The sequence below is a fragment of the Piliocolobus tephrosceles genome, chromosome 16 (assembly GCF_002776525.5).
Source record: "Piliocolobus tephrosceles isolate RC106 chromosome 16, ASM277652v3, whole genome shotgun sequence".
NCBI classification, from domain to species: Eukaryota; Metazoa; Chordata; class Mammalia; order Primates; family Cercopithecidae; genus Piliocolobus; species Piliocolobus tephrosceles.
Window position 1 is genome coordinate 70280661 of NC_045449.1, and position 25876 is coordinate 70306536.

The following is a 25876-nucleotide window of genomic DNA, read 5'->3' on the forward strand; positions in this document are numbered from 1 at the left end:
CTCCATCATCGGGTGGGGGCTGGGCAGGCCTGACCCAGCAGGCTATGAGGTGAGGGATAGAGGGCTGGGGAAGGGATCTGGGAGCTGAGAGCTCAGGGAAGGTGTTGGGGGTTTAAGGCTGATGAAAGCAGGCTTCCTTTCTCAAACACCCAAGGGCTGATCTACCACATGTAACTTGAACAGCAGGGCCGGGCCCTCAGCTCTGCCTGTGCACAGCCTCCCGTGTTCAGGTCTAGAAGGTCAAGGTTCAGGCCAGGCACGGTGGCTCACGCCTGTAATCCCAGCACTTTGGGTGGCCGAGGTGGGCGGATTACCTGAAGTCAGGAGATCAAGACCATACTGGCCAACATGCTGAAACCCCGTCTCTACTAAAAAATACAAAAATTAGCCGGGCATGGTGGTGCATGCCTGTAATCCCAGCTACTTGGGAGGCTGAGGCGAGAGAATCGCTTGAACCCATGAGGCAGCGGTGAGCTGAGATCGCGCCATTGCACTCCAGCTTGGGCAACAGCAGCGAAACTCCGTCTAAAAGAAAGCAGGTCAAGTTTCAATCCTTGGCTCTATCACTAAAGCACTGGGACAAACAGGGCCCATTTGTGTGGATATCTCACCTCTGATTCCTTCCTCCCTATTGTACCCTTCCTGGGAGGAGATTTCCAGAACCAAACCTTAAAAACCTCCTGACTTTTGTTGTTGTTGTTGTTGAGATGGAGTCTTGTTCTGTCACACAGGCAGAGGCACTATCTCGGCTCACTGCAACCTCCTCCTCTTGGGTTCAAGCGATTCTCCTGCCTCAGCCTCTTGAGTAGCGGGACTACAGGCGCGCGCCACCATGCCCCGCTAATTTTTGTATTTTTAGTAGAGATGGGGTTTTACCACGTTGGCCAGGATGGTCTTGATCTCCTGACCTCAAATGATCTGCCCGCCTTGGCCTCCCAAAGTGCTGGGATTACAGGCGTGAGGCACCGTGCCCGGCCTTGCCTCCTGACCTTTTAACAAGGCTGACCTCCCCCAGCCCCCACAAAACCCCAGTTCCAGTTTCCAGCCCTGTGTTCCTGATGAACCAGGTGAGGAACCCACAGCAATCTTAATCCCCAATTTAGAGAGAAGCCCAGGGGGAGCCAAAGGTGAGACACAGGTGATGGGGCACCCTTGGTGTGGGACAGGGGATGGGGTGCCCTTGGTGTGGGAGGTCAGGGGAGGACTTTCAAGAAAAAGGCCTGAGCCCAGAACCAGGGATGGGGGACAGAGGTGAGGGCAGGTGGCAGGAAGAGACTGCACGAGTGTGCACAGGTACAGCAAGAACAGGTCTGTTTAATGACACAGCTGGGTCTGGTTACAAACATCAGAAACTAGAAAAGGAGGACAGGCAGTTACACAGATGAAGATGAGGATGGGCCAGGAGGGGACACAGGCATAGTAGCCACAGCAGCAAAACATCCTTGGAGACGATACATGTGACCAAGGGGCACACATGGGGGCCCCCTGGCAAGGCTGGAGCACATGAATAGACAGGGCCGACTGCCGGCCAGGAGGATAGGGGGGTGGGGAAAGCCCTCGGCCCTCGGGGCTGAGGGTGAGACCCAGGCATGTGGTCCCGCCAACCTGCTGCCCAGCAGCCCGGATTCCCCGGGGCTACCCTGGTGGCCAAGGCAGGTGGAGCTGGCGGTGGAGGTTTCTGGATGGAGGCCCCTCCACTAGTGCGGTCATCCCATCCAGAACTTCGCTCTGCCCTTGCCCATTCTAGGGCAGTCAGTGAGTCAGTTCCTCTGAGGGAGCAGGGGGAGCCCACTCCTTTCTGCCTGGAAGTGGAATTCAGGAATGTGGGGAGCTGGTCTGAGAAGCGCTGGGCTTTGCCGCCAAGCCGGGTCGCCCCAGCCCTACCCCTCCAGGCCCAGGTCCTCTGCGCTGCTGTGGGATTTCCTCTTTGCCAGAACACTCTGTTCTTTGCACAACCGGAACAGCTCCCTGCCCCACTCACAGGTGGGGGCCAAACCGAGGCTTCTGGGCCCCGTGGATACACATTCTAGATATGTACGTGTGTATATATATGTGTATATATATATATTTATATATAGCTCGTATATAGAATATATCTGTATATATGGTAGATGTGTGCGTGATACTCTAGATGGTGATGTGGAGACCTGCATGCCGGCTGGGCTGATAGAAACGGGGCTGGTTTATTCCCCAAGGGTCTCCTAGACCTGTCCCGCTTCCTGCCAGCTGCTCAGCTAGGTCTCTAACAGTGAGTAGAAAAGCTAAGAAGAGTGGGCCCCGCTCTGCGAGCAGGAAGGGTCCCCCACCCTGCCCGCCGCGCTGGGGTCAGCATCCAGGCAGCCAGCGCCGCCTCCCGGCAGCTCCAGTGGGGGACCGTGGCCGCCACAGAGGCCTCCTTCGGGGAAGTTGAGTCAGGGATTCCTCCAGCTTCCTTGGCACCCAGAAATGGAGCGTCAAGGAGGGTCTTCAGAACTCGGCCTTCTGCTCAAGGTGCTGCCAGGGAGGGGGGTGGAGGCAGGGGTCCTACGGCCCCGAAGAGGGCAGTGTGGCCGGTGGGCTGTGGATGAGATAGGAAGGGAAGGACATACGTTACCAGAGGCAGGGAAGGACCCTTGGGGAAAAGGGGGAGGACCTGGGGCTGGCGAGGCTCACTTCCTGCCAAGAGAGCCGGCACAGTGCAGTTGAAAGCAACCGTGAGACCCAAGTTCTAGTCTCTGTCCTGCTACGAACCTGCTGTGTGATCTCAGGCAAGTCTACTGGCCCATGGGAGCTCCGGATCTTTTTCTCTAAAATGTGAATAATGTCTGTCTTGTGACAAACTGGGTAAAAAAGTGTTTCACAAACTGCATAGCACCATACCAATGTGAGCTCTTTTTCCATTAATTCTGAAATGTGGCGCATTCTGTCGGGCCTGTCTCGTCCCTCCTCGGGCCACCCATCTGTATTCTCGTATTCTCGGTACACACAGCCCCCACTGCAATCATCGTGCCCCCCCCCGCCCCCACCCACGCAAAGGCGCACACCCTGGAGCAGAGACAGCTCAATAAACGGTGACGCCTGGCCCACCCCTGCTTCCCTGATAAGAGAAGTTGGGCGAGGGCCTTCTACGACTCTGCTCTGTAACTCTGTCCTACCCTCAAGCTCATGGGGACCCTGGCAGCCAGAGGCTCTGCAGGCTCAGGCCAGGGACACTAGGGGTGGGCTAGAGAATGTAAAGGGATGCGGGGCAACCCCACCACTTGACGGCTGGGAGCTAACCCCCATGGGGTGTCAGTTTCCACGGTAGCCCATCTCCATTCAGTCCACAAGGAGCAGAAGTGGGCGGAGGAGGAGACTTCGGCAGTTTCCAAATGTTTGGGGTTTGGAGAGATCTTAGTCCCTAGGGCAGGGTGGGGAGGGCAGGACGGGCAGCGTGCTGGGGAACTTGGGCCATGTGTTTCTGATTCACTGGAGCTCGCGCCCAGCCAGCTCTCTTTCCAGTCCCTCTTGGCCCTTGTAAAAAAGCCCTTTTCTCTGGAAGCAGGAAGTCTTGTGTCCTGGCTGTAAACAAACTCATCTTTGGCAGCAGAGCTTGCCTGGGGAAAGGGGTGGGAGGGCAAGCAAGCCCCCTCCCCTCCTCTTTCCCTGTCTTTTCCCGGGACCCTCTGGGTGACAGCTATGGGGAGTGAGGAGGCAACCACAGCTCTCCACGCTCTGCCAGTGCCCTCCTCTGGTGGGCCAACATCTGCTTGTTTCCCATTGACTCCCAGGTCTCAGGCAGGCCAGGGCCCAGCTGTGCACATCTGGAGTTGGCTTGGCTCCAGCCAGCAGTTCCCGAGGACTCCACTCTCTTGGGGTGGTGCTGATGGGAGAAGGGGGAGGGGAGCAGGAGCCAGCCCGGGGCCAGTGTGGTCAGCAGCAGGAAGGGCAGGAGGCCTGGCGTCCCCAGCTGCCCTCAGGGGACCTCCTCCAGGAGCTGTGCCTGTGAACAGGAGGGCCGGCAGTCTTGGGGGCCCATGCGGAGCTCGGCGGGAGACGCCGCCTTTTCCATGGGAAACTGCTGGGAATGTTTCTCTACCACGCGTGTCCTGGGCTGCTAGCTGACCTCTGCTTCCCATTCCCGCCTCCGCTCCTCTCACTGCTTCCTACTCCAGCCTTGCCTCCGCCTCTGCATTCAGCTCCCAGAGTCAGCCTCCCCTTGGGGGTCCGGGGACGCTGAGTGTTCCCAACCGCCACGTCTGGGGGCTAGCCCTCCCCTCACCTCCGAGTCAGCAGGAGTCACAGAGGCCGGCCACCCTCCTTGAGCCACCTCCTGGGCCCAGAACTGGAAGCCCAGCCTCCAGGTCAGCCTGGAAGTAAACATCCCCTTGCTTGTGTGCGTGTGAGTGACACCCATGTAGCTCCCTCGTGGGCTGGGGCATGTGTGTGTGTATGTGTCCTCGTGATCCTCCTGGCTCTAGCCCTGTTGAGGCAGAGGGCATTTAGCAGCAGTGGTCGGCATGAGATGGAAAAACAGCCCCTTGTGATTGGCACCCAGGGAGGAAGTGGCTGGGCTGGCCTGGGTTGCCTCTAAGCCTGACGATCGGACCTTCCCGCCAGGAGCCTCTGGTGCCTCTCTGCCTGGGCAGCTGTGGCTTTGGGTGCTCTGAGCACTCTCTGGCTCTAGGGAAGGGGAAGGCTCTTTGGGAGGATTTTTGCTCAGGGCTCATGGCTCTGCACAGCCTGAAGTCACAGGGGAGCCATCTTGAAGGCCTTTTCCTATTATTCCTGTTCTTACATGTCAGACCCCAGAGTTGGCCTGCCTCAAGTGTGCCTGCCCAGGTGGTCAACCCCAGGGCCCCAGGAGAGATGGGAGACCTCGGGGACAGGAGAAGACATGGCGGGGAGGCTGCCCAGCCCACCCTCACCCGCCTCCTCACGTGGTGGCGTTGGGGACCTGCTGCACCCAGCCCACTTCCTTGTAGGCAGCGGTCACGTGGCTGTAGATGAGGCCACGCAGCTTGGCCCAGGCTCTCTGCGTCTCAGGTGGGAAGTCATTGGCACATTCCTCGGCGACCACCTCCAGAATGACCCCAGAGAGGATCTGGGGGCAAAGGGAGGAAGGGGGAGTGAATGCCTGGGCACCCTGCGTCCCGCTACCCCCAGGCCCCTCCGCCCCATGTGTGGCCAAGAGGATCATTCCTAACACAACAGTCTGGCAGCTCTGGAACCCAGTGCTCTCAGGACAAGGGTTGCCCTGGACTGAGCCCCTCCATCCTGCTGCCGGGCACTGCCCCTCCCTCTCGAAGCCACTCAGGGGATCACCTCTGCTGCCCCAGGGAGCCCTCCCAGAGCCTGCGAGCTGCAGATGGCCATGAAGCGTGGGCGGTGGCGGCTCTGCAGCAGATCAGGGTGCATACCTTGAAGTACACTGGTTCCACCTTGTGCTTGAGGGCATGGGCTTTCCCCACAAGGGCCAGCACAGAGGACACCTTGTCGGGGTCGTGCAGGTTCTCCACGACAGTGTTGAGGGCCCCCATGACTCGGCAGGCGTGCTTCCGCAGCTGGGGGCTCCGCTCCATCTCCAGGGGTTCCTCCATGTGCTTGAACTGGCTGAAGTACTGCTTGGCCGAGGGGAAGTTCACAAAGAACCTGGCAAGAGGAACAGGGGTGGTCGCTGAAGCTGGAAGCTGCCTCGGGCCCGCCCTGAAGCTGCCAGGATAGTGGGGGCTGAAGAAGTGGACCCCAGTCTCCCCAACCCCTGCACCATCACTGTTTTCACTACCATCCGTAGACCTCAGCATAGACCCTCCTCGCTCTGGCCAAGCCGGCTTGCCCCTACCAAGTCTAGCTGTGTCTATCTGCCAGGCTTGCCCAGGCTGGTGGCTTCCTCTCCCAGGCCTCTGTCTTCCTCGCTTCTTGCTTCCTTCCCAAACTCTATACCCTCTTCAGGGCCTGCTCTAGTCATAGCTGAGACGGTAAGAGCTCAGGTTCTGCAATCATGAGTTGATCTGAACTTAAATCCTCTCCAGTTGGTCTGAAACTGTTCTGATTCTCCCAAAATACTGCTTTCATGAAGTCATGTTCATGCTCGAAAACATTCAATGGCTCCCTATTGTCTGCCACAGCGAAACTCTTTACCCAGGCATTCCAGACTTCTGAACTGTCCCCCACCCACTTCTTCAAACTCATGTCCACATTCCCCACTATACTCGCATCATCCCAGTCCTGGCTCAGTGGCTTTACTTACCGTTGGGAAAATGTTCCTCGGGTGAGCCACATTCCTTTCTACTACCCTTTTTCTGTGTCAGACATGCCTTACCTGGAGCAGAATGGCCCAGGCGAAATGCTTTGCCCCCAAGGCCATTGGCACCACTCAGGTGACCTTCCCTGCCCTCCTTCCAGCCTGTCAGACAGGATCCCAAGGCTCTCACGCACCCTCTGACCCCCTGCCCTAGCTGGGGCACTGCAGTGTGGAAAATGACAACAGCTTTTTTTTTGAGATGGAGTCTCACTCTGTCGTCCAGGCTGGAGTGCAGTGGTGCAATCTTGCCTCACTGCAATCTCTGCCTCCTGGGTTCAAGTGATTCTCTTGCCTTAGCTTCCTGAGTAGCTGGGACTACAGGCATCTGTTACCACTCCCAGCTAACTAATTTTTTGTATTTTTAGTAGAGACCAGGCTGGAGTGCAGTGGTCCAATCTTGGCTCACTGCAACCTCTGCCTCCTGGGTTCAAGTGATTCTCTTGTCTCAGCTTCCTAAGCAGCTGGGAATACAGGCATCCGTCACCACGTCCGGCTAGCTAATTTTTTGTATTTTTAGTAGAGACGGGGTTTCACCATGTTGGAGGCTGGTCTCAAATTCCTGACCTCAGGTGATCCACCTGCCTCAGCCTTCCAGAGTGTGAGGATTACAGGTGCGAGCCACCACGCCCAGCCAACAATGACTTTTGCACCTCCTCTCCCTGTCGAAGCTGGATATCATGTGAGACATGGGCACGGACTCAATCAGAACTTACATAACTTAAGTGAATCCCCAGAAAATTTATGGAGTGTCCTGGACCTGTTCTTCCAGGTTGTTCTGCCCCTTCATGTGTCCCCTTTGTGATCAGAGAGAGCTGATAATTTGCGGAAGCAGCCCTTTGGCCAGCAATCGAGTCTCAGATGTGAGGGCTAGAACAGATGTGGAGAGGGCATCTGGCCGGGTCGTCCCTGCTGGTGGTGGAGCTGCTATTGGCGGGGGAAGTTTGCACAGTGACCAGGGCACAGTCTCTGTGGAGACTCAGGAGGGCCCCTCCCAGAGGCCAACTGTGATCTTGGGCAAACTGCTTTACAAGCTCCCTGTCTGCAGAAGGGCGACAGGAGGGCTGCGCTCACTGCTTCATGGATACACGGGTGAGGACACGTGAGGCGATGGGTTTGAAAATACACTGAATTTTCTGGAGAAGCACTGTAATGGGGGACAAATGTGAAAAACCCAATTTGGACTTAAACAAGCATCTCAAACTTTGGAGGTTTTACAATTGCAATAAAAAATAATGATATGGCCAGGCACGGTGGCTCACGCCTGTAATTCTAGCACTTTACGACGCCAAGGCGGGTGGACTGCTTGAGCTCAGGCGTTTGAGACCAGACTGGGCAATGTGGCAAACCCTGTCTCTACAAAATACAAAAAATTAGCCAGGTGTGGTGGTGCACACCTTTGATTCCAGCTACTCAGGAGTCTAAAGTGAGAGGATCACTTGGAGGCCAAGGCTGCAGGGAGCCAAGATTGTGCCATTGCACTCCAGCCTGGGTGACAGAGTGAGACCCTGAATCAAAAGAAATAATGATAATAATAATAATAATAAAAGGCCAGGTGTGGTGGCTTATGCCTGTAATCCCAGAACTTTGGGAGGCCAAGGCAGGAAGATCACTTGAGGCCAGTTCGAGACCAGCCTGGGCAACATAGTGAGATCCTGTCTCCAGAAAAAAAGAAAAAAATTGGCTGGGTGTGGTGGTGCCCGTCTGTACTCCTAGCTACTTGGGAGGCTGCAGCAGGAAGATCCAATCGCATCATGAGCCCAGGATTGGAGGCTGCAGTGAGCCTTGATGGCACCACTGCACTCCAGCTTGGGTGACAGAGCAAGACCCTGACACAAAATATTAACAATGATATATATATATTTGCCTGATGTGTTACAATGTTTTTGTACTTTTTCTTTTCTTTTCTTTTCTTTTTTCTTTTTGAGACAGAATCTTACTCTGTTGTCCAGGCTGGAGTGCAGTGGTGCAATCTTGGCTCACTGCAACCTCTGCCTACTGGGTTCAAGGGATTCTCCTGCCTCAGACTCCCAAGTTAGCTGGGATTACAGGTACCCGCCACCACACCTGGCTAATTTTTGTGTTTTTAGTAGAGACGGGGTTTTACCATGCTGGCCAGGCTGGTGTTGAACTCCTGACCTCCAGTGATCTGTCTGCCTCAGCCTCCCAAAGTGCTGGGATTACAGGTGTGAGCCACCGTGCCCGGCCTGTTATTGTATTTAATTGCCACAGTTAAGCAGGTATTACTTCTATTTTACTGATGAGGAAAGAACAGGGAACATTTATTGAGCACTTACTGTATGACCTCACGAATCCTTGCAGTTCTCTCCTGAGACAGGTACTGTTTTAATCCTCATCCTATGAATTAGGAATTGATGTCCAAGATTGCCCAACAAAATAGATGGCAGCGCCAGGAAAGGGCCCAGGCAGGCCCTACTTTGACAGTTTCCCTACACTGCCTGGAGACAGCTGTACCAGGGGATCGTGGCCTGGTAACCAGGTGTCTCCTGCCTCAACACCCACCACCGGGTTGTGGCCCTGAGGAATGACAGTCTCAGGGAGCCCCCACCCAGACCCTCCTCCATGGTTCTGTGGCCCCTGGGGCCCATGTGCCTGGCTCCTTCCTCCTGGCTCCGAGATGTTTCCACCTGAGACCCTCCGGATCTCAGCCTGTGCTGCCAGGGAGGAGTCTCCACAGCCAGCCCTGGGGAGTTTCTCAGCTCCCAGAGACATCTGGGCTTCCAAGAGAGCCTGAAATAGGCCTGAGTATGAGGAGGAAGGTGTCAGAGTTACAACCAGGAGGGAGGGTGGGTGTTCCCTCTTGGTCTCCTCCTTGGCAGGGAATGGAAGTGTGGGGTCTGCCTCAGGCTCCGAAAGCAACGCCTCCTCCACCCCCATCAACGTGGCAACTTCTCCAGGTTGGGGATGTGGAGGTGCAGCTGCCTCCTTCCTGCCTTGCAGGCTAATAAGGGCTGATGGCACTGGCCTGGCGCAGTGGGGAGGGCAGAGGTGACAGCGCTGGCCAGAGGGCTGCAGCTGGGGCCGTGACCTTGAGGATGTGTACGTTGTGTGTGGGAAGACAGGGTGCTGTGTCAAGACTGACGGGCCTAGGATCTGAGGAGGGACCTTCAGGAGCCCTTATCCCCCTTTCCTCCCCTTTCCCCACTGACCAGGCCCTGGACAGAGACAGGAGGAGAGAAAAGGAAAGCAAAGCCCTGTGGGGCTTGGGCTGGCAGGGAGTGGCTGAGACAAAGCTGGGCCAGGCTGTCCTGGGGCTGGGCTCTAGTCCACACAGAAGTGGAGTCAGAGTAGTGAGGGGTTACTCTGGGCACTGAGCCCATTGGTAATGACCTCCCCCAGCCCAGGCCCAGGCCCCCAGCCCAGGGAACTGGAAGAGGGGTATAGAGAAAGAAATCCGTGCTGAAAACTCGGACTGCCCAGACATGGCCCTGGTCTCGGTGTTTCATTTCCCCTTTGGCATCTGCCCTTCCCTGGGCCCCTTCCTGGGGAGGGTCAGTGGTGCCCCGAGATGTGGATGGTGAGCCCTTCCTCCACGTATCCGCACAGGTACATGGCAGGGGTTGGGACAGAAAACCTCTAAGGTCCTGAAGACCCTGCCAGACTTCTTCATGGTGACACATGAGTGTGCCAGATGCATGCGAGGCAGGTGGGCTGCAGGTGCTGACACGCGGCTGACGGCGCCCTCCGAGGATGCAGTCTGGCGCATCTGTGGCTCTGCTACCCACTGTGTCCTTGTGTGGGTGCCAGCACGTGTGGGGATCGGTGGTTCCGAGCGTCTGAGGCCCTAGTATCCCAATGTCCCTCTTAGCTTCCTGCCACTCCCAGCTGTGTTGCTGGGCCTGGGGGCTGCTGAGATAGCTGCCCTATCCTCAGGAGCACTCCTGTAACTCCTTAGAAGGGCTTCCTGCTGTTTTTCCTCCAAAATCTGCTTCTGAGTTGGAATCAGGGCATATCATGGTAGAACTGGATAGGTCCCAGGCTTGGGAGAGGCCACAGGGAGAAGAAGCTGGAGATGGAGCTGGCTTGGGAGTCAGGCATGAACTAAAGCTGCCCTTCCAGAGCGAGGCTTCACCCCGTCTGCACATGACAAGGCTGCCCTACTCTGGCCTAGATTTGACCACTTTCCTCTGCCAAGAACAGGGGCTTGAGGGTGAGTATGGTCTGGGGCTCCTCCGCCTGCACCCGCAGGGACCAGCACGTGTGGGAAGAGAGCATGGATTTGTAGCTAGAGTCAGTGACTAGCTTTCGAGGCTTGGACACATCACCTCTATGAGGATGGTGTGTGTGCTCTATGCGCAGGTGTGTGAAGAACGGGATGCTCTCTGTTTGTGGGTTTCTCGGGGGCATGTGGTGCCTGAATGACCCCTAAGCCCAAACCACTGCATTTCCTCCCTAGGTGGGGGGTTTTAGGGTTAGGCCTGGTCTCCTGAAGCTTCTCTTTTCTTCTCCTCACCCTCCTAACTCAGCAGGGATTGTATCCTAGGGGACCGTTTGCTTCTCCACTCACCTGTGCCTGCCCTGGGAGCTCCTGCTGGCCCATGCCCTCCAGCAGGAAGAGGGCAGCTGGGAACACCGGACCCCCGTGCTTTCCTTCTCAACTTCTGCTCTTTGCTCTCTGTTCTTCCAAGAGGCTTTGAATCCGGGCTGGAGACAGGGGTCTGCTCCTCTTTGTCCCCCTTCTTAGTTGAGCCTCGGTTTTCCCATCTCTAAAATGGGGTGCCCCTGCTACTCCCTTTGAAAGGCCAGAAAAATGTGTGTGTCTGACAGCTTGGCTGGGTGTCTGGGGTCCCTGGCCGAGCAAGGAGTTCTGAGGCTGGGGAGAGGAGGAGGACCGAGGTGCTCTCCTGCATCTGGTTCCTAGTTCCTGGTGAGCACCGCGCCGGAGCCAGGGAAGGCTCAACCAAGGCTTCGTTCACCCCAAGGCGCCCCAGGCTGCCTGCCCCGCCGACCTCGGACCGGCCCCATTCGCGGCTGGGGAGGTGGCGCTGGAGCTCGGACCCGGGCCCAGCCCGCCTCTGCCCGGAGCCGCTGCCGCCCTCCCTGCCCAGGGCCCGGCCGGGCCAGGCGACACCTACCTCACCAGGATGGCCACCCCCACGTCCTCGCAGTTGGCATAGAGCCGGGCCCACGTAGCCTGCACCGCCTTCCTCTCCGCCTCGGACAGCTCCTCGCTCCGCTCCCTGCGCTCGATCTCCATCTCGCCTGGCACTTTCTCCATGAGCAGCTCCAAGCCCAGCCCGGCTTTGCTCGGCGGCGGCGGTGGCGGGGCGCGGGGCGCGGAGCGCGGGGCGCTGGGCGCCGGGAGCCGGGGCCGGCTGCGTGCGCGGCGGGCGGGCGAGGGGTAGAGCGCGGAGGGAGGGAGCGTGTGTCTGTGCGCGCCGGGTGTGTGTGTGTGTGCGTGCGTGTGTGCAGGGTATATGTGCGGGGGGCGGGGGACCGCCAGCAGGGGGGCGGGGATGTGGTCTGCTGGAAAATGTTTAAAAAAACAAATCCGCTCCAAACCCCCAGCCCCGCGTGGGTGAGCCAATGCCGGCAAGGTGAAGGCTGCGCGGGGTGGGGGCGACGCCACTGCCGCCCGCCCACCCGCAGGCCACGGCGGAGTTGCACCGCGGGGCGGGGCTCGGGTAGGTGTGGCCGGGGCGCTGGGGGTCCCCGGAGGAATGGGCGGTCACGCGGCGCTGAGCGGCGCGGGCCGCACAGGAGTGCGCCGGGGCGGGCGCGGGCTGGGAGCTCTGGGTCCCGGATCCCAATGCTTGCGGCGTCGCGCGTGTGCGCGTGCAGACCCTTCCCGCGGCGGGGAACTGACTTAAAAGTCCAACACTCCTGAGCTTTCGCAGCGAGGCCGACCGCCAGCCCGCCCGTGTGGGCGAATGCGAGCCCCTCCGGCGGCCGCCGCGGACCGAGCTGGGCTCCCCTCGCCCGGGCCTCTCCCCTAGCCCCCGAGCCAGCAGCTGGGGGCCGCAGCGCCACTCCCACAGCTCTGGACGCCCAGGCTCTGAGGGGTTAGCACGGGGTTCGTCCCCCCTACCCGCCCACCGCCCCCCGCCCCCCGCCCCGGCTGTCGGAACTTGAGCGCACCTCCGACCTCGGGCGCCAGAGGCCTGCTCCCCCCTTTCCTACCCCCCAGCACCTCCATGCCCTTGGTGCACGCACGCGGCGGCGGCGGCGGCCAGAAGTCCCCCGTGGCTTATGAATGACACGGACAGGCAAGAACCAGGCGCTGCCCTGAATTGTGGCCCAGCTGGTGGCGGAGGAAGTCCGGAGACGCACCGGATAGGGCAGAGAGGACCTGGCGGTCGAAAAGTCTTGAGGAAGGCGCAGGCCGCTGGGGACACCTCAGCCAGACCAAGGACCCGATTCTGGGCCTGGGGGAAGCAAATCCTTCCTCCTGGTGGGCCCTGTCCAGGGCAGTGTGAGATTGGGCCAGAGCTGGGGGAGAATCCCATGGTGCCTGCCCTGCAGCGGCTGCTCAGTCCTGGGGGCAGCCTGAGGCCAGACAGGGCCTGGCAGTGTCAGGAAGATATGTCACTCAGGCTCCTGGTGACCCTTGTCCTCGCTCAAGACTTGATGTCCCATTGCCCGAGCATTGCTAAGGGTTGGCTCTGCGCTTTCGCTATGGTTCGTGTATTTATTCTTAAAATCTGACTTTAAGATCCGGGGGAGGCAAGGAGAACTCACCCTGGCCAGCCTCAGCTGCAGCCTGGGCCCTTCCTGGGAGCTCAGCGTTCAGGTGCCTGGGGGACCTTGGGGCAGTGCCTCTGACACTGCTTCCCCCTTGTTGAGGGCAGGAATATCTAATGCCTCCTGGGGGTCTTGGAGCGGGTGGAGGGGAGTGGGTGGGTTCAGATTCTCACATCACTCCCAGACCCGTGTCTCGGCACAGCCATGGCTGGCTCCATGCTCCACATACACACCCAACAGTTTCCCAAAGTTGGTGTGACCAAGTGGCTGCCCAACAGGTCCCCTTGGGATGTGGAAAGAAAACAGGAGAAATTTTATATCTCATCCTTTGCAAATGTAATGTAGTCGTATGGTGTAGGAATGAATCTGTATAGTAGTCTAGCCTATAATTTGTAAGTGGCTGCCCCTATCTATTTTGTAAATGCACACTTGAATCCTGCCTTTTACTGAAGAGGGTGTGTAATCAGCAAAGTTTGGAGAGGATTGTCCAGAGGGTAAAACTGCCAGCCCTTCACTGTTGAGTCTCCCCTATCTCTCTGGCTTCATTCTCAAATATCCCTCCCCTTTCTTCCTCCTCTCCTGATGCTTCCACGGTGACGTCATTGCTTCACCTCCACTCACCTTGCAGTTACTGGCAGATGCTCCATGCTTTCATGTCAGTAGCTTCGGCAGCATCTTCTGTCTGAGGGCTCCTCTGCCTTGCGCACTGCAAATTCAGACGCTCTTGCTCCTCTTTAAACCCTGCCCTGATGCCTGCAACTCTGAAAGTGCCCTGTAGGCGCCTTGAATAACTCCTGGGTCACTCTACTGCAGTCATTGTACTTGACAGCACATTTGTCTAGACTGGCAGCTCCTTGCAAGCAAGGCCCAGTCTCATCAGATCGACACCCCGAATACGTGCTCAATGCCACACTCCACGCCTTGACCCTACCGCTGGAGGGGAGAACCTGGGCCCAGTGAGCTTAATCAGTCCTCACAAGGTCACGGCCGGTGACCCACTAATCAGCTTGAGCCTCCTAATCCATCCCCAGCAGGAACCGCAGGACAGAGGGCAGTGGCTCCTGAGAGCTGGCTGGGGCCATTTTGGCCCCTCGCCTGTGGCCTTCTGCAGACTTGGTCTGGGAGGGGATGGGGCAGCTGCGCCATGTGCACCACCCTTTTCCTGCTCAGCACCCTGGCCATGCTGTGGCGCCGCCGATTTGCCAACCGAGTCCAACCGTGAGAAACTGACCGGGCTATGGCTGGCAGTTGGTGGTGGTGGTGGGGGAACCATAGGGCTGGGCTGCCACCAAGCTGAAGGTGGGCAGAGGCTGCCTGGACCTTCAGGGGGGCTGGGAGGGCATTTTGAGGAACCCTTGAGAGCTCAGTCTCAGAGCAGGGGAACTTACAGCTTAAAGGCTCTAGTTGCAGCCTCCAGTCCCATAGCCCAATACGGCCAGGACCTGTGGAGGGACAGGGAGGGACTGGGCACAGCCACAGCTCTTCCTGCCTACTCTTGCCTCCCACAGAGAGCCCAGCGAGGTGGATGGGGCAGCTAGGGGCAGCAGCGTGGACGCGGACCCTCAGTCCTCAGGCAGGTAAGGCAGGAGTCTGGGCTGGGGGAGAGAGAGTGCTGCCAAGGAAGCTGCGGCTGTGCAACCCTAGGGGTGCACGTGTGTGCCTGTCTGCGCGCCTGTGCGTGCACCGTATCCTGGCCCTTGCCCTAGGCACCCTGCTCCCTGTCCGCCTGGTGGGCAGGCTGGATGTCTGTTTTCTGCGACTGGGAATGGGAGCCCGCTCCTCTGGACCAAAGCCGCTGTTTTTCTATCTCCAGTAAGGGGCGGTCCCCCGGGAGCACCTTCTGTCGGAAGGCACAGGGAAGTGGAGGGAGGGATGAGGCAGGAGTAGCTCTGTGTGGCTTTGCTCGCCTTTCCTTGCCCTTCCCCCTCCTCCTCCGCTGCCCCCGCCCCGCCTCGGCTCCGCTGCCTGAGCCTCCAGCAGGATTCGCTGTCCAGTCCCCAATAGAAGGCGCGGGAGGAGCATGACATCATCAGCATTGAGTGCCATTGGCTGGGTAGCCCCTGCGGGCAGGACGCTGTCTCCAGTGGCCAGAAAGTTAACTCTTCCCTAGGCTACAGCCATGTGGTCTTTAGGGGGTGAAGTTGGGGGAACTTCCAGACTTTTCCTTCCCTGGGTGCCCAGTGTCGTTTGATGATAGGGGCGCCTATCCCAACAAAACACTGGAAAAAATCAGCAAATCTTTATGAAGTTCCAGTGCATGAACGGTTCCTTCTGTGCCTATGGACTCACCTGGCATGGGAGACCTGTCTGAAGAGTGACTTTTTTGCTCCCAGTGAAACAAAGAGTAAAAAAGATCCGATGACATCTTTGGGTCAGGGCCCACTGGTAGGAGGGTGTCTCCACACAGGGAGGACTCAGGTGGCGGGTACTGTGACCATCCATGTCTGAGTGGGGACCTGCCGCAATGTGTCCCTTAGATATGCGGAAACTGGCAACCGAGAGAACTTCAGTCTTTCTGACTCCTGTCATCTGAGTCCTGGGATTCTGAGTCCTGAGATTCTGATGATCAGAAGGCCCAATGGGAAGCCCTGGGCCTGCACAGGAAATGGCGGCATTTCTGCGACACCTCAACTCGATAGGCCAGCTGGGATCATCATAATAGAACCTGATTGATATCACTAGTTAAATCAGCTAAAATGACCACCCCTGGGCCTCCCCTGATAGGAGGCCCTCAAATGCTAAGTGGACCACGCTATTGAGCCCAGGTCTCGAGTTGGGCAGGGATAATTTAAATCCTGGCTTCCCTCTTACTAATGGAAAGACTATGGGGGAAATTTACAAAAACAATCCGTTTATTTATATGTAAACTAAGATTAATAACAGAGTGGTTGCGAGGTTTTGGTGAGGGTGCAGAGTGATTGCTCCATAAATGCTAGCAGCTGTCTTGTTTCATGCTCGGGACCTGTGCTTTAGTTTTCTCCAGAGGTTTCTTATATATTAAGTCACTCGGAAGGCTCAGTGACCACAGAGGATTGGCAGGACATGTAGTTTTAATCTTTGGTTAATGGTTGTGGAAACGGAGGGACAGGGAGATTTAGGTGGCTTGCTCCCGATCATCTGTCTCATTTGTGGTTAATGCGGGACGTTCAGGCCCCTGACTTCCACGCAGGGTCTCTTCTACATGAAATGGACCTGGACCTCCTGGCAGGAGAGAAAAGGCCAAATCTGAGGACCATCTGGCCAGGCCAGGCCTGGCGTGACTTAGCCAGAAGGAAGCAGTTGCCTATTAACTCCCTGGGACCCAGTTAACTGGAAAAATTGGTCTGACATCGAGGAACCACCTGCCGATGGTGGCTGCCGTGGAGGGCTGGCAGTGGGGGTGACATTTCTCTCCAGTCACACTGTCCTAAATGCCAACTGATTCCTTAGGTGGTCCTGCCCCTGAATATTGGGGTGAACTGATAGGGATGGGAGGAGGAGGAAGAGGAGAGTCAGAAACATGGGAAGATCGTGCCCTTCAATCCTGACCCAGTGCTTTCCTCTGTTTAGGGAGAAAGGACCTCTGAAGTAAGCCCTCACCTCTGCAGGTGGGGCTCAGGCCCAGAGACTGGGACCAGCTGGCCCAGGCAGGTAGGGCAGGGCTGGGAGCTGGGGAGGGCAGAGGGCAAGGCTGGGGGCAGGCAGGAAGAAATAGGCAAGGCCCGGCCGTGTGGGAGGATAGCAGGCAGTGTTCAGCTCTTGTGGTCACTGATGGAGGTTCAAAGTAGGCAGATGGACTCGTGCCTTTGGCTGCTACCTTGAGCCTGTTGTGTTCCAGGCCATGGGGCAAGGGTTAGTTTGGAGAGAACCAGGTGTGGTTTGACCATATTTTCTAGGCTTGGGGATGGCGAGGTGGTCATGCTGGGGCATGAGGGCAGTGTCGCAGGACGTCCAAGGGAGAGGCGGTGTTCTGGGACATCCACTCGGAAATGCAAGTCCCATCCCCAGGTGTGAGAGAAGTGCTGATCTGTTCTGGTTTTGTTTCAGCTCGGGTCCTGGTTCGTCCCCTACCCCAGGAGGATGCTGTGGGAGCCGGAGCAGCAGCAAGAGGGAGAATGGGGGGAAGCAGCACTAGAGAAGGTAGACACCAGTCTCCCCTTCCCCCAGGCCCTGGGTATGGGCTCCTGAGCAGGACCTGGCCGGGCCTGGCAGAAAGAGCAGATGTGCTCACTGTTCTCGGACGGGCTTCCTTCCCTCTGAGTTCCTGAGGCTTCTTTGAGGGACTGCTAAGCCTGAGAAAACCTAGGGTGAGGGACTTGCTGGGTCCACCAGGCTGATTCTGGGGCAGCCAGCAGCCCAGGCAAGAGGTAGGAATAAATAAGGAGCGAGGAGACCCCAGGAGCAAGGGACAGCTGATAGCTCACGTTTACTGAGCAAGGGCTTCCATTCATTCTGTAATTTAATCCTCAGTCACCCACAGAGCCTGGTAATGTTGTTATCCACAATTTCTAAATGGGAAAACACAGAGAGAGGTGAAATAATTTGCCCAACGTCACCTAGCTAGGAAGTGGAGGCTCCCAGCCTCACACTGGAGCTGCAGGGCCCACGCTCCTACCCACCACGGCAGGCGGCCTCCCCCTGGAACCCAACACAGTTTGCAGGGGTTGGGAGTGGTTTGCTGGCCTGGCTGACTGCCTGTCAGCCCAGGAGCTATTCTGTTAAGCCTCCGCTTGTGGTCCGAGGTGCTGGTGTCAGTTTGCCACAGCGGCACTTGCCTCTGTGTCATTTGCCTTTCCCCAGTTCCCAGAGCTCATCCTGTCACTGGCTGCTCTGCTGAAATTATCAATAAGAAATGCCAGTTGGATCTGTGACATGTCTGCCTGCAGCTGGATCGGAGCAACTGACAGCTTGTCCTCCGAATGTGTTTTCTGTATGCGCGCGAGCGCATGTGTTCCAAACGGGCAGTAGCGTTTGGGAAGGAAAAAGCCTGACACTTGTTTTTGTCAATTTGCTGATGCTCAGTCCCGGCGGCTGCCTTCTTTGCCCCCAGCTGCTCTGCCATTTCTCTTTTTCCAATCCTGCGCGATCCTGAGCAGAGATAAAAGCAGATTTCCGCTTCTGCTCCCAGATCCAGGCGCAGACCCTGCAGGCAGCTGCTCCCGACGTCTCACAGCTATTAGTCTTCAAAAGCCCCCTGTGCCTCTGTGCACACACGTCTCTCCTCCCCAGCCAGCCCCCTCCCAGCCCAGTGGCGTTGTCTCTGCCTGGCTGGCCCTTGCCCTTGACTTCCAGGCAGTAGGAGATGGAGTTCTCTAGACAGCAGCACCTCAGCTGCCGCTCCGCCTCTGAAGGGAGGGAAGGGAAAGGGTGAGGGTTGCCACAGAGGAGAGGGAACCGCTGGGGAGGTGCTCAGGGTGGGGGAGGAGGTGTACCCCGCTGGGGAGGGGCTGCTGGTACCTCGGGGAGCCTGGCTGGGATGTGTGCGAAGGCAGTTCTGTGGGAGCCTCTCAAAGTAGGGCAGGCAGGAGGCAGGGGGAAAGTCACACTAGGGAAGGAGCCTGCAGAGGCAAAGCCACAGCGCCAGCCTGACCCAGGCCGTGAGCCCGTGACCGTCTGTCTCAGCTCCTGTCAGCCTGTCCCTCTCTTTGGAGGCATCGGCCTTCCCGGTGACAGGCCTGTCAGGCTGAGGGCCAGAGGGCACTGTTCCTGGGACCCAGTCTGTGTTCCCCGATCCTATCTGCATTTATTCTCTAATCTATTTGCCATGTTCCTGCCACCTCATCCTTGCTGCCATTTCCAAGTTGCCCATCTCCTTCCACTGGTGTGAGGAATTGTCAGGCCAAGGTCATGGAGCTGGCTCATGGCCCAGATGCACTTCCCCAGGGCAGCGCCCCTCCACAGCCCTGTTCCAAGAACCTGCATCAGAGGCGGTGGCTGCTCCAGGGATCCCATCCAGATGAAGGGCGGGAAAGAGGGAGGAAGGGGCTGCTGGTGGCCAGAGGGGCTGTAGTTGCCTGGGCTTGGAGGTTGCCTGGGCAGCTGGGGTGCCATGTGGGCTGGGTGGGGGGGCTGTCTCCCCCAGGGAGCAGGCTGGCTTTGGTGGGAGCAGATTGTGTTTACACCTTCCCCGCACACCCAGCCCACGCTCGCCTCTTATTCCCGGGGCCTCTCCCACCCCTGGGCTCTCTGCGCAATCTGTACATTTGCAGCTCCTGCTGCAGAAAGTTGCCTCTCTCAGCCTAGAGCGCCCCACAGAAGGCTCCTGGGACCTGGGTGCCCCTTCCTCGGTCCACTGGCTCCCATCACAGGGGTTAGTGTGAAGCTCAGGGCAAGGGTGGACCTCCAAATGGGGAAATTGCTTAAATCCTGACTATGACACTGTCCCTACGGAGGCTGAGTCCTTTTTCCTCCCTTTCCTTGCAAAGAGCCGTTGCTTGGGAATGGGAGCAGGCGTGCTCAGCGGCTTGGGAGAGGGCAAATAAAGGGCAACTACAGAGGGAGAGCTGAGGCAAAGGGTGGGGTCCCTTCTGGTCCAGGGTGCTGGCTACTGTGCAGTAACAGAGTCCAAGAGCAAGGTGTCCAGAGTCAGAGCTCCTGGGTGTGAACGTTGTTCCACCAGGACATCCTACCTCTGTGGCCTGGGTTTCTGAACACCTCTGTGCCTCAGTTTCTTTAGTTGTAGGATGCAGATCCTACTGGTATCTGTGTCTTAGAGTTGTTGTAAGGGTTGATTAGATAACGCGTGGAAGATGCACGTTGGGTAAGTGTCCCATATATGTGAGCTGGCACGATCCGCTTTGAACTGTAAATTACTGAACAGTGGTAGATTCAGGATGGCTGGAGTTCCTCACATCCTCACTCTGTGGTCCTTCCTGCTGTCTCTCCACATACACAGAGCTGGGCAACCAGTAGTTCTGCAACAGATTAGAGGATGGCAGAGGGTGGCATTGCTGGGGTGGGGAAGCCCCTGTAAGCCTGTACTGGAGAAGACCACCTCTACCTCTCTGTGCCCAGAACCATGTCCCAATCTCCAGTGGGGCCTCGACCTGGACACCGCCACTCCCAGCTGGCTCTGCTTCCGGAATGAACCTTAGCTCCTTGACAAGATGGGAGGTGCTGCCCTGCTGTGGAGCCTTCCTCCGTGTGAATGTTAATCTCTCTGCTGGGGGAGCCTGAGTGACAGGGAAAGGCTGCTTGGAGCTGCAGGGCGGCTGAGGGCAGCAGCCAGGAGCAGGGAGGTGCTGCTCCTGCGACTGAGGCTCAGGGTGGCTGCCAGTCTCTCCTGGAGACTGGAGCATGACCAGGGAACTAATGAGGTGGCGGGGGTGTGGTGGGAGCGAGGGAAGTAGCCACCACAGCTGTGGCTGTCCACTGTCACCCTGGGGTGTAGATGTCACCCTGGGGAGCACCCATCCACTCCAAGTGTGCGGTTGTGTGTGTGTGTGGTTGTGTGTGTCTGGCTGTGTGTGCGGTTGTGTGTGTCTGGCTGTGTGTGTGTGTGGGGGGGTGCGCAGACAGTCCTGGGCAAGGGCAAACAGCAGAGGTGCTGGGCCAAGACTAGATGGGTAGGGCACGGTGCCCGCTCTGAGACAGGCACGATGGCGAGAGAGCGAACCCTGCTGGTTCCTCGGGCTCCCGTAGCCCCTCTGCTGTTAGGAAGAAGCCTAAGACCTACAGCTAGAAGATAATGCTTCTTTGTGAACCTCAGAAGAACATCAAAATGGTTCGCACGGAAGCTTATGTTAATATAATGATGATACTAACCATATGATTAATAACCACTAACATGCATTGGGCGCTTACCATGTGCTAGGCACCGTGCCAGCTCCTGTATTTTACGCACTATTTCATTTATGCGGCAGGAACGGTTATCATTTATCCAATAAGGAAAGTGAGGTTCACCAAACTTGCTTAAGGTCACTCATAGCTGGCAGCGAAGCCAGGACCTAAGCCTGGGAAATTTGATGCCAAAGCTTGGGATAGAGGGAGCCGAGTCTCGAGTTGGGGGCCGTGAGGAAATTCTGGTTGTGACCTGTCTACAAGGCACAAGGAATGGGGCTGTGGGCCTGCCTGCCCTGCCTTTGCAGGTGGGCTGGTGTTGGCCAGGGTCATCACCACTGTTCTGTCTTCAGGAACTCACATTCAAGGGCAGACCAGACTCTGGGCCCTGAGGGGCTGGTTCTTGCCTGCCAGGTGAGGGGGCGAGGACAACTGCCCCTTTAGGATCCCCCAGTCTTCCACAGGGAGGACGTGGTGCCCCTGGCAGGGATGACAGACAGCGAGGTCATCACCCATACTCACTGCCACTGCCACTGCCAGTCTGTTGCCTCCTTCAGCCAGGGGCAGGGCCCTGGGGAGAGGACAGGACGGTAGCTAGCAGCCCAGCTGGAGACGGGAGCCTGGTGAGGAAGGCTGTTTTGATTTGTTTTTGCAAGGGGAGGGTGCAGGGCATGGAGACCAAGGAGGTGGCTTTGAGGGGGATCCGCTGACAGCTGGCAGCCAGTCCTTGTGCCTAAGGAGCACAGACCCTCTCTGTGGGACACATGTGCCCCCTAGTGGGGATTACGACTGTAGTGGGGGGCTGAGAAAATTTTTAAAAATTTACTGACAGACTCAGCCTGTGAGCCTGGGTAGGAGAGGCCAATCCTATCCCTACGTGAACACACACACACATTCACACACAGAGACACACACATTCACACACACACGTGCACAGACATACACATATACAAACATACACATACACACAGACACACACACACATTGACACACACACACAGATATACACATATACCTATTCACACACATATACATACACACAGACATACACAGACACACATACACACAGTCACACATAGACATATGCATACACATACACATTCACACACACACATTCACACACAGACATACACATATACATTCACACACGTACACACAGACACACACACACTGACACAATTACAGATACACATGCATACGCACACACACACATTCACACATACAGACATACACACATATGCACACACACATACACATTCACACACATACAGATATATACACATATAGACACATAACATACAGATACACACACACACATATACACAGATACACATAAACACATACATATGCACACAGACACACACAGAAACATACACATGCACAAACATACACACACACAATATCATATGCAGAGGCAGAAGCCATTTGAACTAAGCATTAAAAGAAATTAATGTGTTAATTTGGTCATTTATTTAACAAGTGTGTCCTGGGAGCCTGCAATGTGCAAACCCTGTGTCAGGTGTCAGGAGTGACACTCGAGGAGCGACAGACCCTGCCCTGCCAGCTGGTCCTATAGGAAGGCCGCAGCCTAGGTGGCCTAGTTCTGCCAGCCCAACCCTGCCTGTCCCTGTGACCTTTTGTTCTCTGAACCTTGGTTTCCTCATTTGATAAATATTTGTCAAGCCCAGGTGGGCTGCAGTGAAGACGTAAAGGACTAATGATCTCCTCAGGAAAAGAGCTGTTTAGTAAAATGAAGGGGATGGACCAGAAGCTCTCTGGGAGCCCCACTGACTTTCCCAATCGAAAGCGACTATAATGAACTGTGTCTGGAGGTGCTGTGTGCCAGGGACTGTGGATCCGGAAACGGATTAAGACCTGCCACAAACAACCAGAAAACTGGGCAAGATATAAGAAACAGACACTTGACGACAGGCAGCACACAGGACAGTGACCCCATGACTGCCTCAGCTTCTGCCTGGAGACAGTTCCCTGACTGTGCCCTGGGGAGGGGAAACCCAAGTGGACCACAGTGGCTTTGCTAAGGTGAGGAGGAGACAGAATCAGAGGTCAAGACAGTGTGAGATTCGTAAGGATATACACACAGATCAATGGAATCCAAAAACAGATGCAGCAAAGATAATCCAATGGAGAAAGAAAGGTCCTTTCAACAGGATACAAAAAGCACTAACCAGAAAAGAAAATCAATACACTGGACTTCATCAAAATTAAACCTCTGCTCTTGGAAACACCAGGAATAAATATTTGCCAAACAAAAATCTGAGAAAGGACTTGTATCCGCAATACATAAAGCACTTTTTGTTTTGTTTTTGTTTTTTGAGACGGAGTCTTGCTCTGTCGCCCAGGCTGGAGTGCAGTGGCCGGATCTCAGCTCACTGCAAGCTCCGCCTCCTGGGTTTATGCCATTCTCCTGCCTCAGCCTCCTGAATAGCTGGGACTACAGGCGCCCGCCACCTCGCCCAGCTAGTTTTTTGTATTTTTAGTAGAGACGGGGTTTCACCGTGTTAGCCAGGATGGTCTCGATCTCCCGACCTCGTGATCCGCCCATCTCGGCCTCCCAAAGTGCTGGGATTACAGGCTTGAGCCACCGCACCCGGCCCATAAAGCACTTTTACAATTCGATAATAAGACAGCCTAATGAAAAACGGGCAAAGGTTTTAATAGACACTACAACAAAAAATATACATACAGCTAAAATACATAGAAAGATGTTCAACATGCAGCTGGGGGTGGTGGCTCACGCCTGTAATACCAGCACTTTGGGAAAGAAAGATGTTCCACATGCAAATTAAAAGCCCAATGACATACCACTACCTGCCCACCAGAGTGGCTAAAGCTGAAGGCTGACCATAGTAAGTACTGTCCAAGATGTGACCCTGTCATACATGGCTGGGGACTGGTGAAGTGTTACAAGCACTTAGGAAACCAGCATGGCGGTTTCTTATAAAGTTATCCCAGAGGAATGAAAACTTACATCCACAAAAAAGACTGCAGAGATGTTCATGGCAGCTTTATTAGTAATAGCTACAAACTGGAAACAATGCAAATATTCCTCAACATGGGAATAAACACACTGAGATATATTAAGATAGAACAATACTTAGCAATGAAAAGGAAATGAACTGCTGATGCCAACGACATGGGTCAACTGAGAGAAGCCAGACACAAAAGAGCAGCTACTGTGTGATGACGACATGTGCATGGAATTCTACAGGCAGAACCCGACTGTTAGTGACAGAAGGCATCAGTGGTTGACTGGGGCTGGGGTTAGATATCGTGGGGGTTGACTGCAAGGGTAAGAAGTTTTATTTTGTTTTTGGGACGGAGTCTCACTTTGTCGACCAGGCTGGAGTACAGTGGTGCGATCTCAACTCACTGCAGCCTTCGCCTCCTCAGTAGCAGGGATTATTGGCATGCACCACCACGCCCAGCTAATTTTTGTATTTTTAGTTGAGACAGGGTTTCATCATATTGGCCAGGCTGGTCTTGAACTCCTGACCTCAAGTGATCCACCCGCCTCGGCCTCCCAAAGTGCTAGGATTACAGGCATGAACCACTGTGCCCAGCCTAGAAGGTTTTTTATTGTTGTTGTTGTTGTTGTTGAGATGGAGTTTTGCTCTTGTCACCTAGGCTGGAGTGCAATGGTGCAATCTTGGCTCACTGCAACCTCACCTCCTGGGTTCAAGCAATTCTCCTGCCTCAGCCTCCTAAGTAGCTGGGATTACAGGTGCCCACCACCATGCTCGGCTAATTTTTTGTATTTTTAGTAGAGACGGGGTTTCACCATGTTGGCCAGGCTGGTCTCGGACTCCTGACCTCAGGTGATCCACCGGCCTCAGCCTCCCGAAGTGCTGCACCTCACCTAAGAAGGTGCTTTTGAGGTGACAAAAATGTTCTAAATCCTAACTGGGATTGTGGTTACATGGGTCTATACACTTATTGGACTACTGAACCATACATTGTGAATGGTTATACTGTATTGTATGTAAGTTACACCAGAATAAAGATAATTTAGAGTTAGAAACAAAACAAGAATGAAGATTGATGCTTGTTTTACTCATCCTCTAGCAGAAAAGCCAGACATGCAAACAAATCATCATCAAACAGTGGGATGAGTGTTCAAAGTATGCTGAAATAACACAAACTCCCATTTATCAAGTGCTTACCTTGTGCCAGGCGCTGTGCTAAGTGCTCTGAAGCACTGACCTAACGAAGTCCCGTGATGTTTGGATGATGCTCCTCCTCCTCCTCATTTTACAGATGAGAAAATAAGACTCAGAGAGAAGTGAGGTGACTTTTGCCAAGGTTACTCAGTTAGAATCAGTAGAGCTGGGACTTTCCTCCAGGTCGTCCTGGGTTGCAGACAATGTGCTAATCCACCTGCCACCAGGAAGGTGCCACGAGGAAACAGCTCGGGAATTGTTGCAGCATCTCAGTCAAAACTTCGCAGAGGAGGTAGAAGCTGGAATTTGCTGAGCAGGGAAGAGAATGCAGCGAAGGGACTTTCAAGACAACAGGAACAAACACCACTACAAGCAAAGGTTATGCAACAGCTGTGAGAAGGCAAGGTTTCTGGGCATGGAGAGACATGCTCAGGAAATAACAGAAGAGATCCATGGAACATTATATCGTCTACAAATTCATTTATTTTTATTTTAAAAAAATCAATTTTTGAGTAATACTCTAGAGGCAGTAGCTCTGCCAAGCAGGGAAGTCAAATGCATTGCTTTTCTTCCTGGACACTGTTTGGCAAGCACAGACAATCCACAACTCCAACGCCATCTATTCTCAATGCATAGGGTCTGTGTTCTATTTCTCCTCCTCCAGAAAGTTAAAGCTAGGTGAAAATTTAAAGCATTGATCCCAGGTTTTGTTTTTTATTTTTATATTTTTACTTTTCTTCCATCTGCCTGGTCATCTGCATGGTCCCAGATTTCTGAACAGGATTTGCAACACTGTTTCATGGTCGTAAGAACTCTCAGGAAAAAAAATCCTCTATGTTTTCATGACAAGTTTTCTAGGTGGGTGAATTAAAGTCTCCGGAGTTAAGCAAAAACGTTCCACTGTCATAGTGTAATTTCTTAAGGCAACACGCATGGTGGCTGAGACCATGAGTTTTTAGCTGGATTGTTTGAGTTC

The 25876-nt window shown here is 55.5% G+C and overlaps 2 protein-coding genes across 2 annotated transcripts; one reads left to right on the plus strand and one right to left on the minus strand.

Moving 5' to 3' along the window:
• Positions 1-1294: 1294 nt before the first annotated feature.
• CYGB (cytoglobin) lies at positions 1295-11666 on the minus strand. The gene is made up of 4 exons (XM_023212103.2): positions 11356-11666; positions 5379-5610; positions 4899-5062; positions 1295-2557 (listed from the first exon to the last, which is right to left on the minus strand). Exons 1-4 carry the CDS (start codon positions 11496-11498, stop codon positions 2524-2526), a joined length of 573 nt encoding a protein of 190 aa, XP_023067871.1. The 5' UTR covers positions 11499-11666; the 3' UTR covers positions 1295-2523.
• Positions 11667-14105: 2439 nt separating this feature from the next.
• Positions 14106-14777, plus strand: PRCD (photoreceptor disc component). Its single transcript, XM_023212086.1, has 3 exons — positions 14106-14179; positions 14470-14538; positions 14699-14777. Exons 1-3 carry the CDS (start codon positions 14106-14108, stop codon positions 14775-14777), a joined length of 222 nt encoding a protein of 73 aa, XP_023067854.1.
• Positions 14778-25876: the final 11099 nt, after the last annotated feature.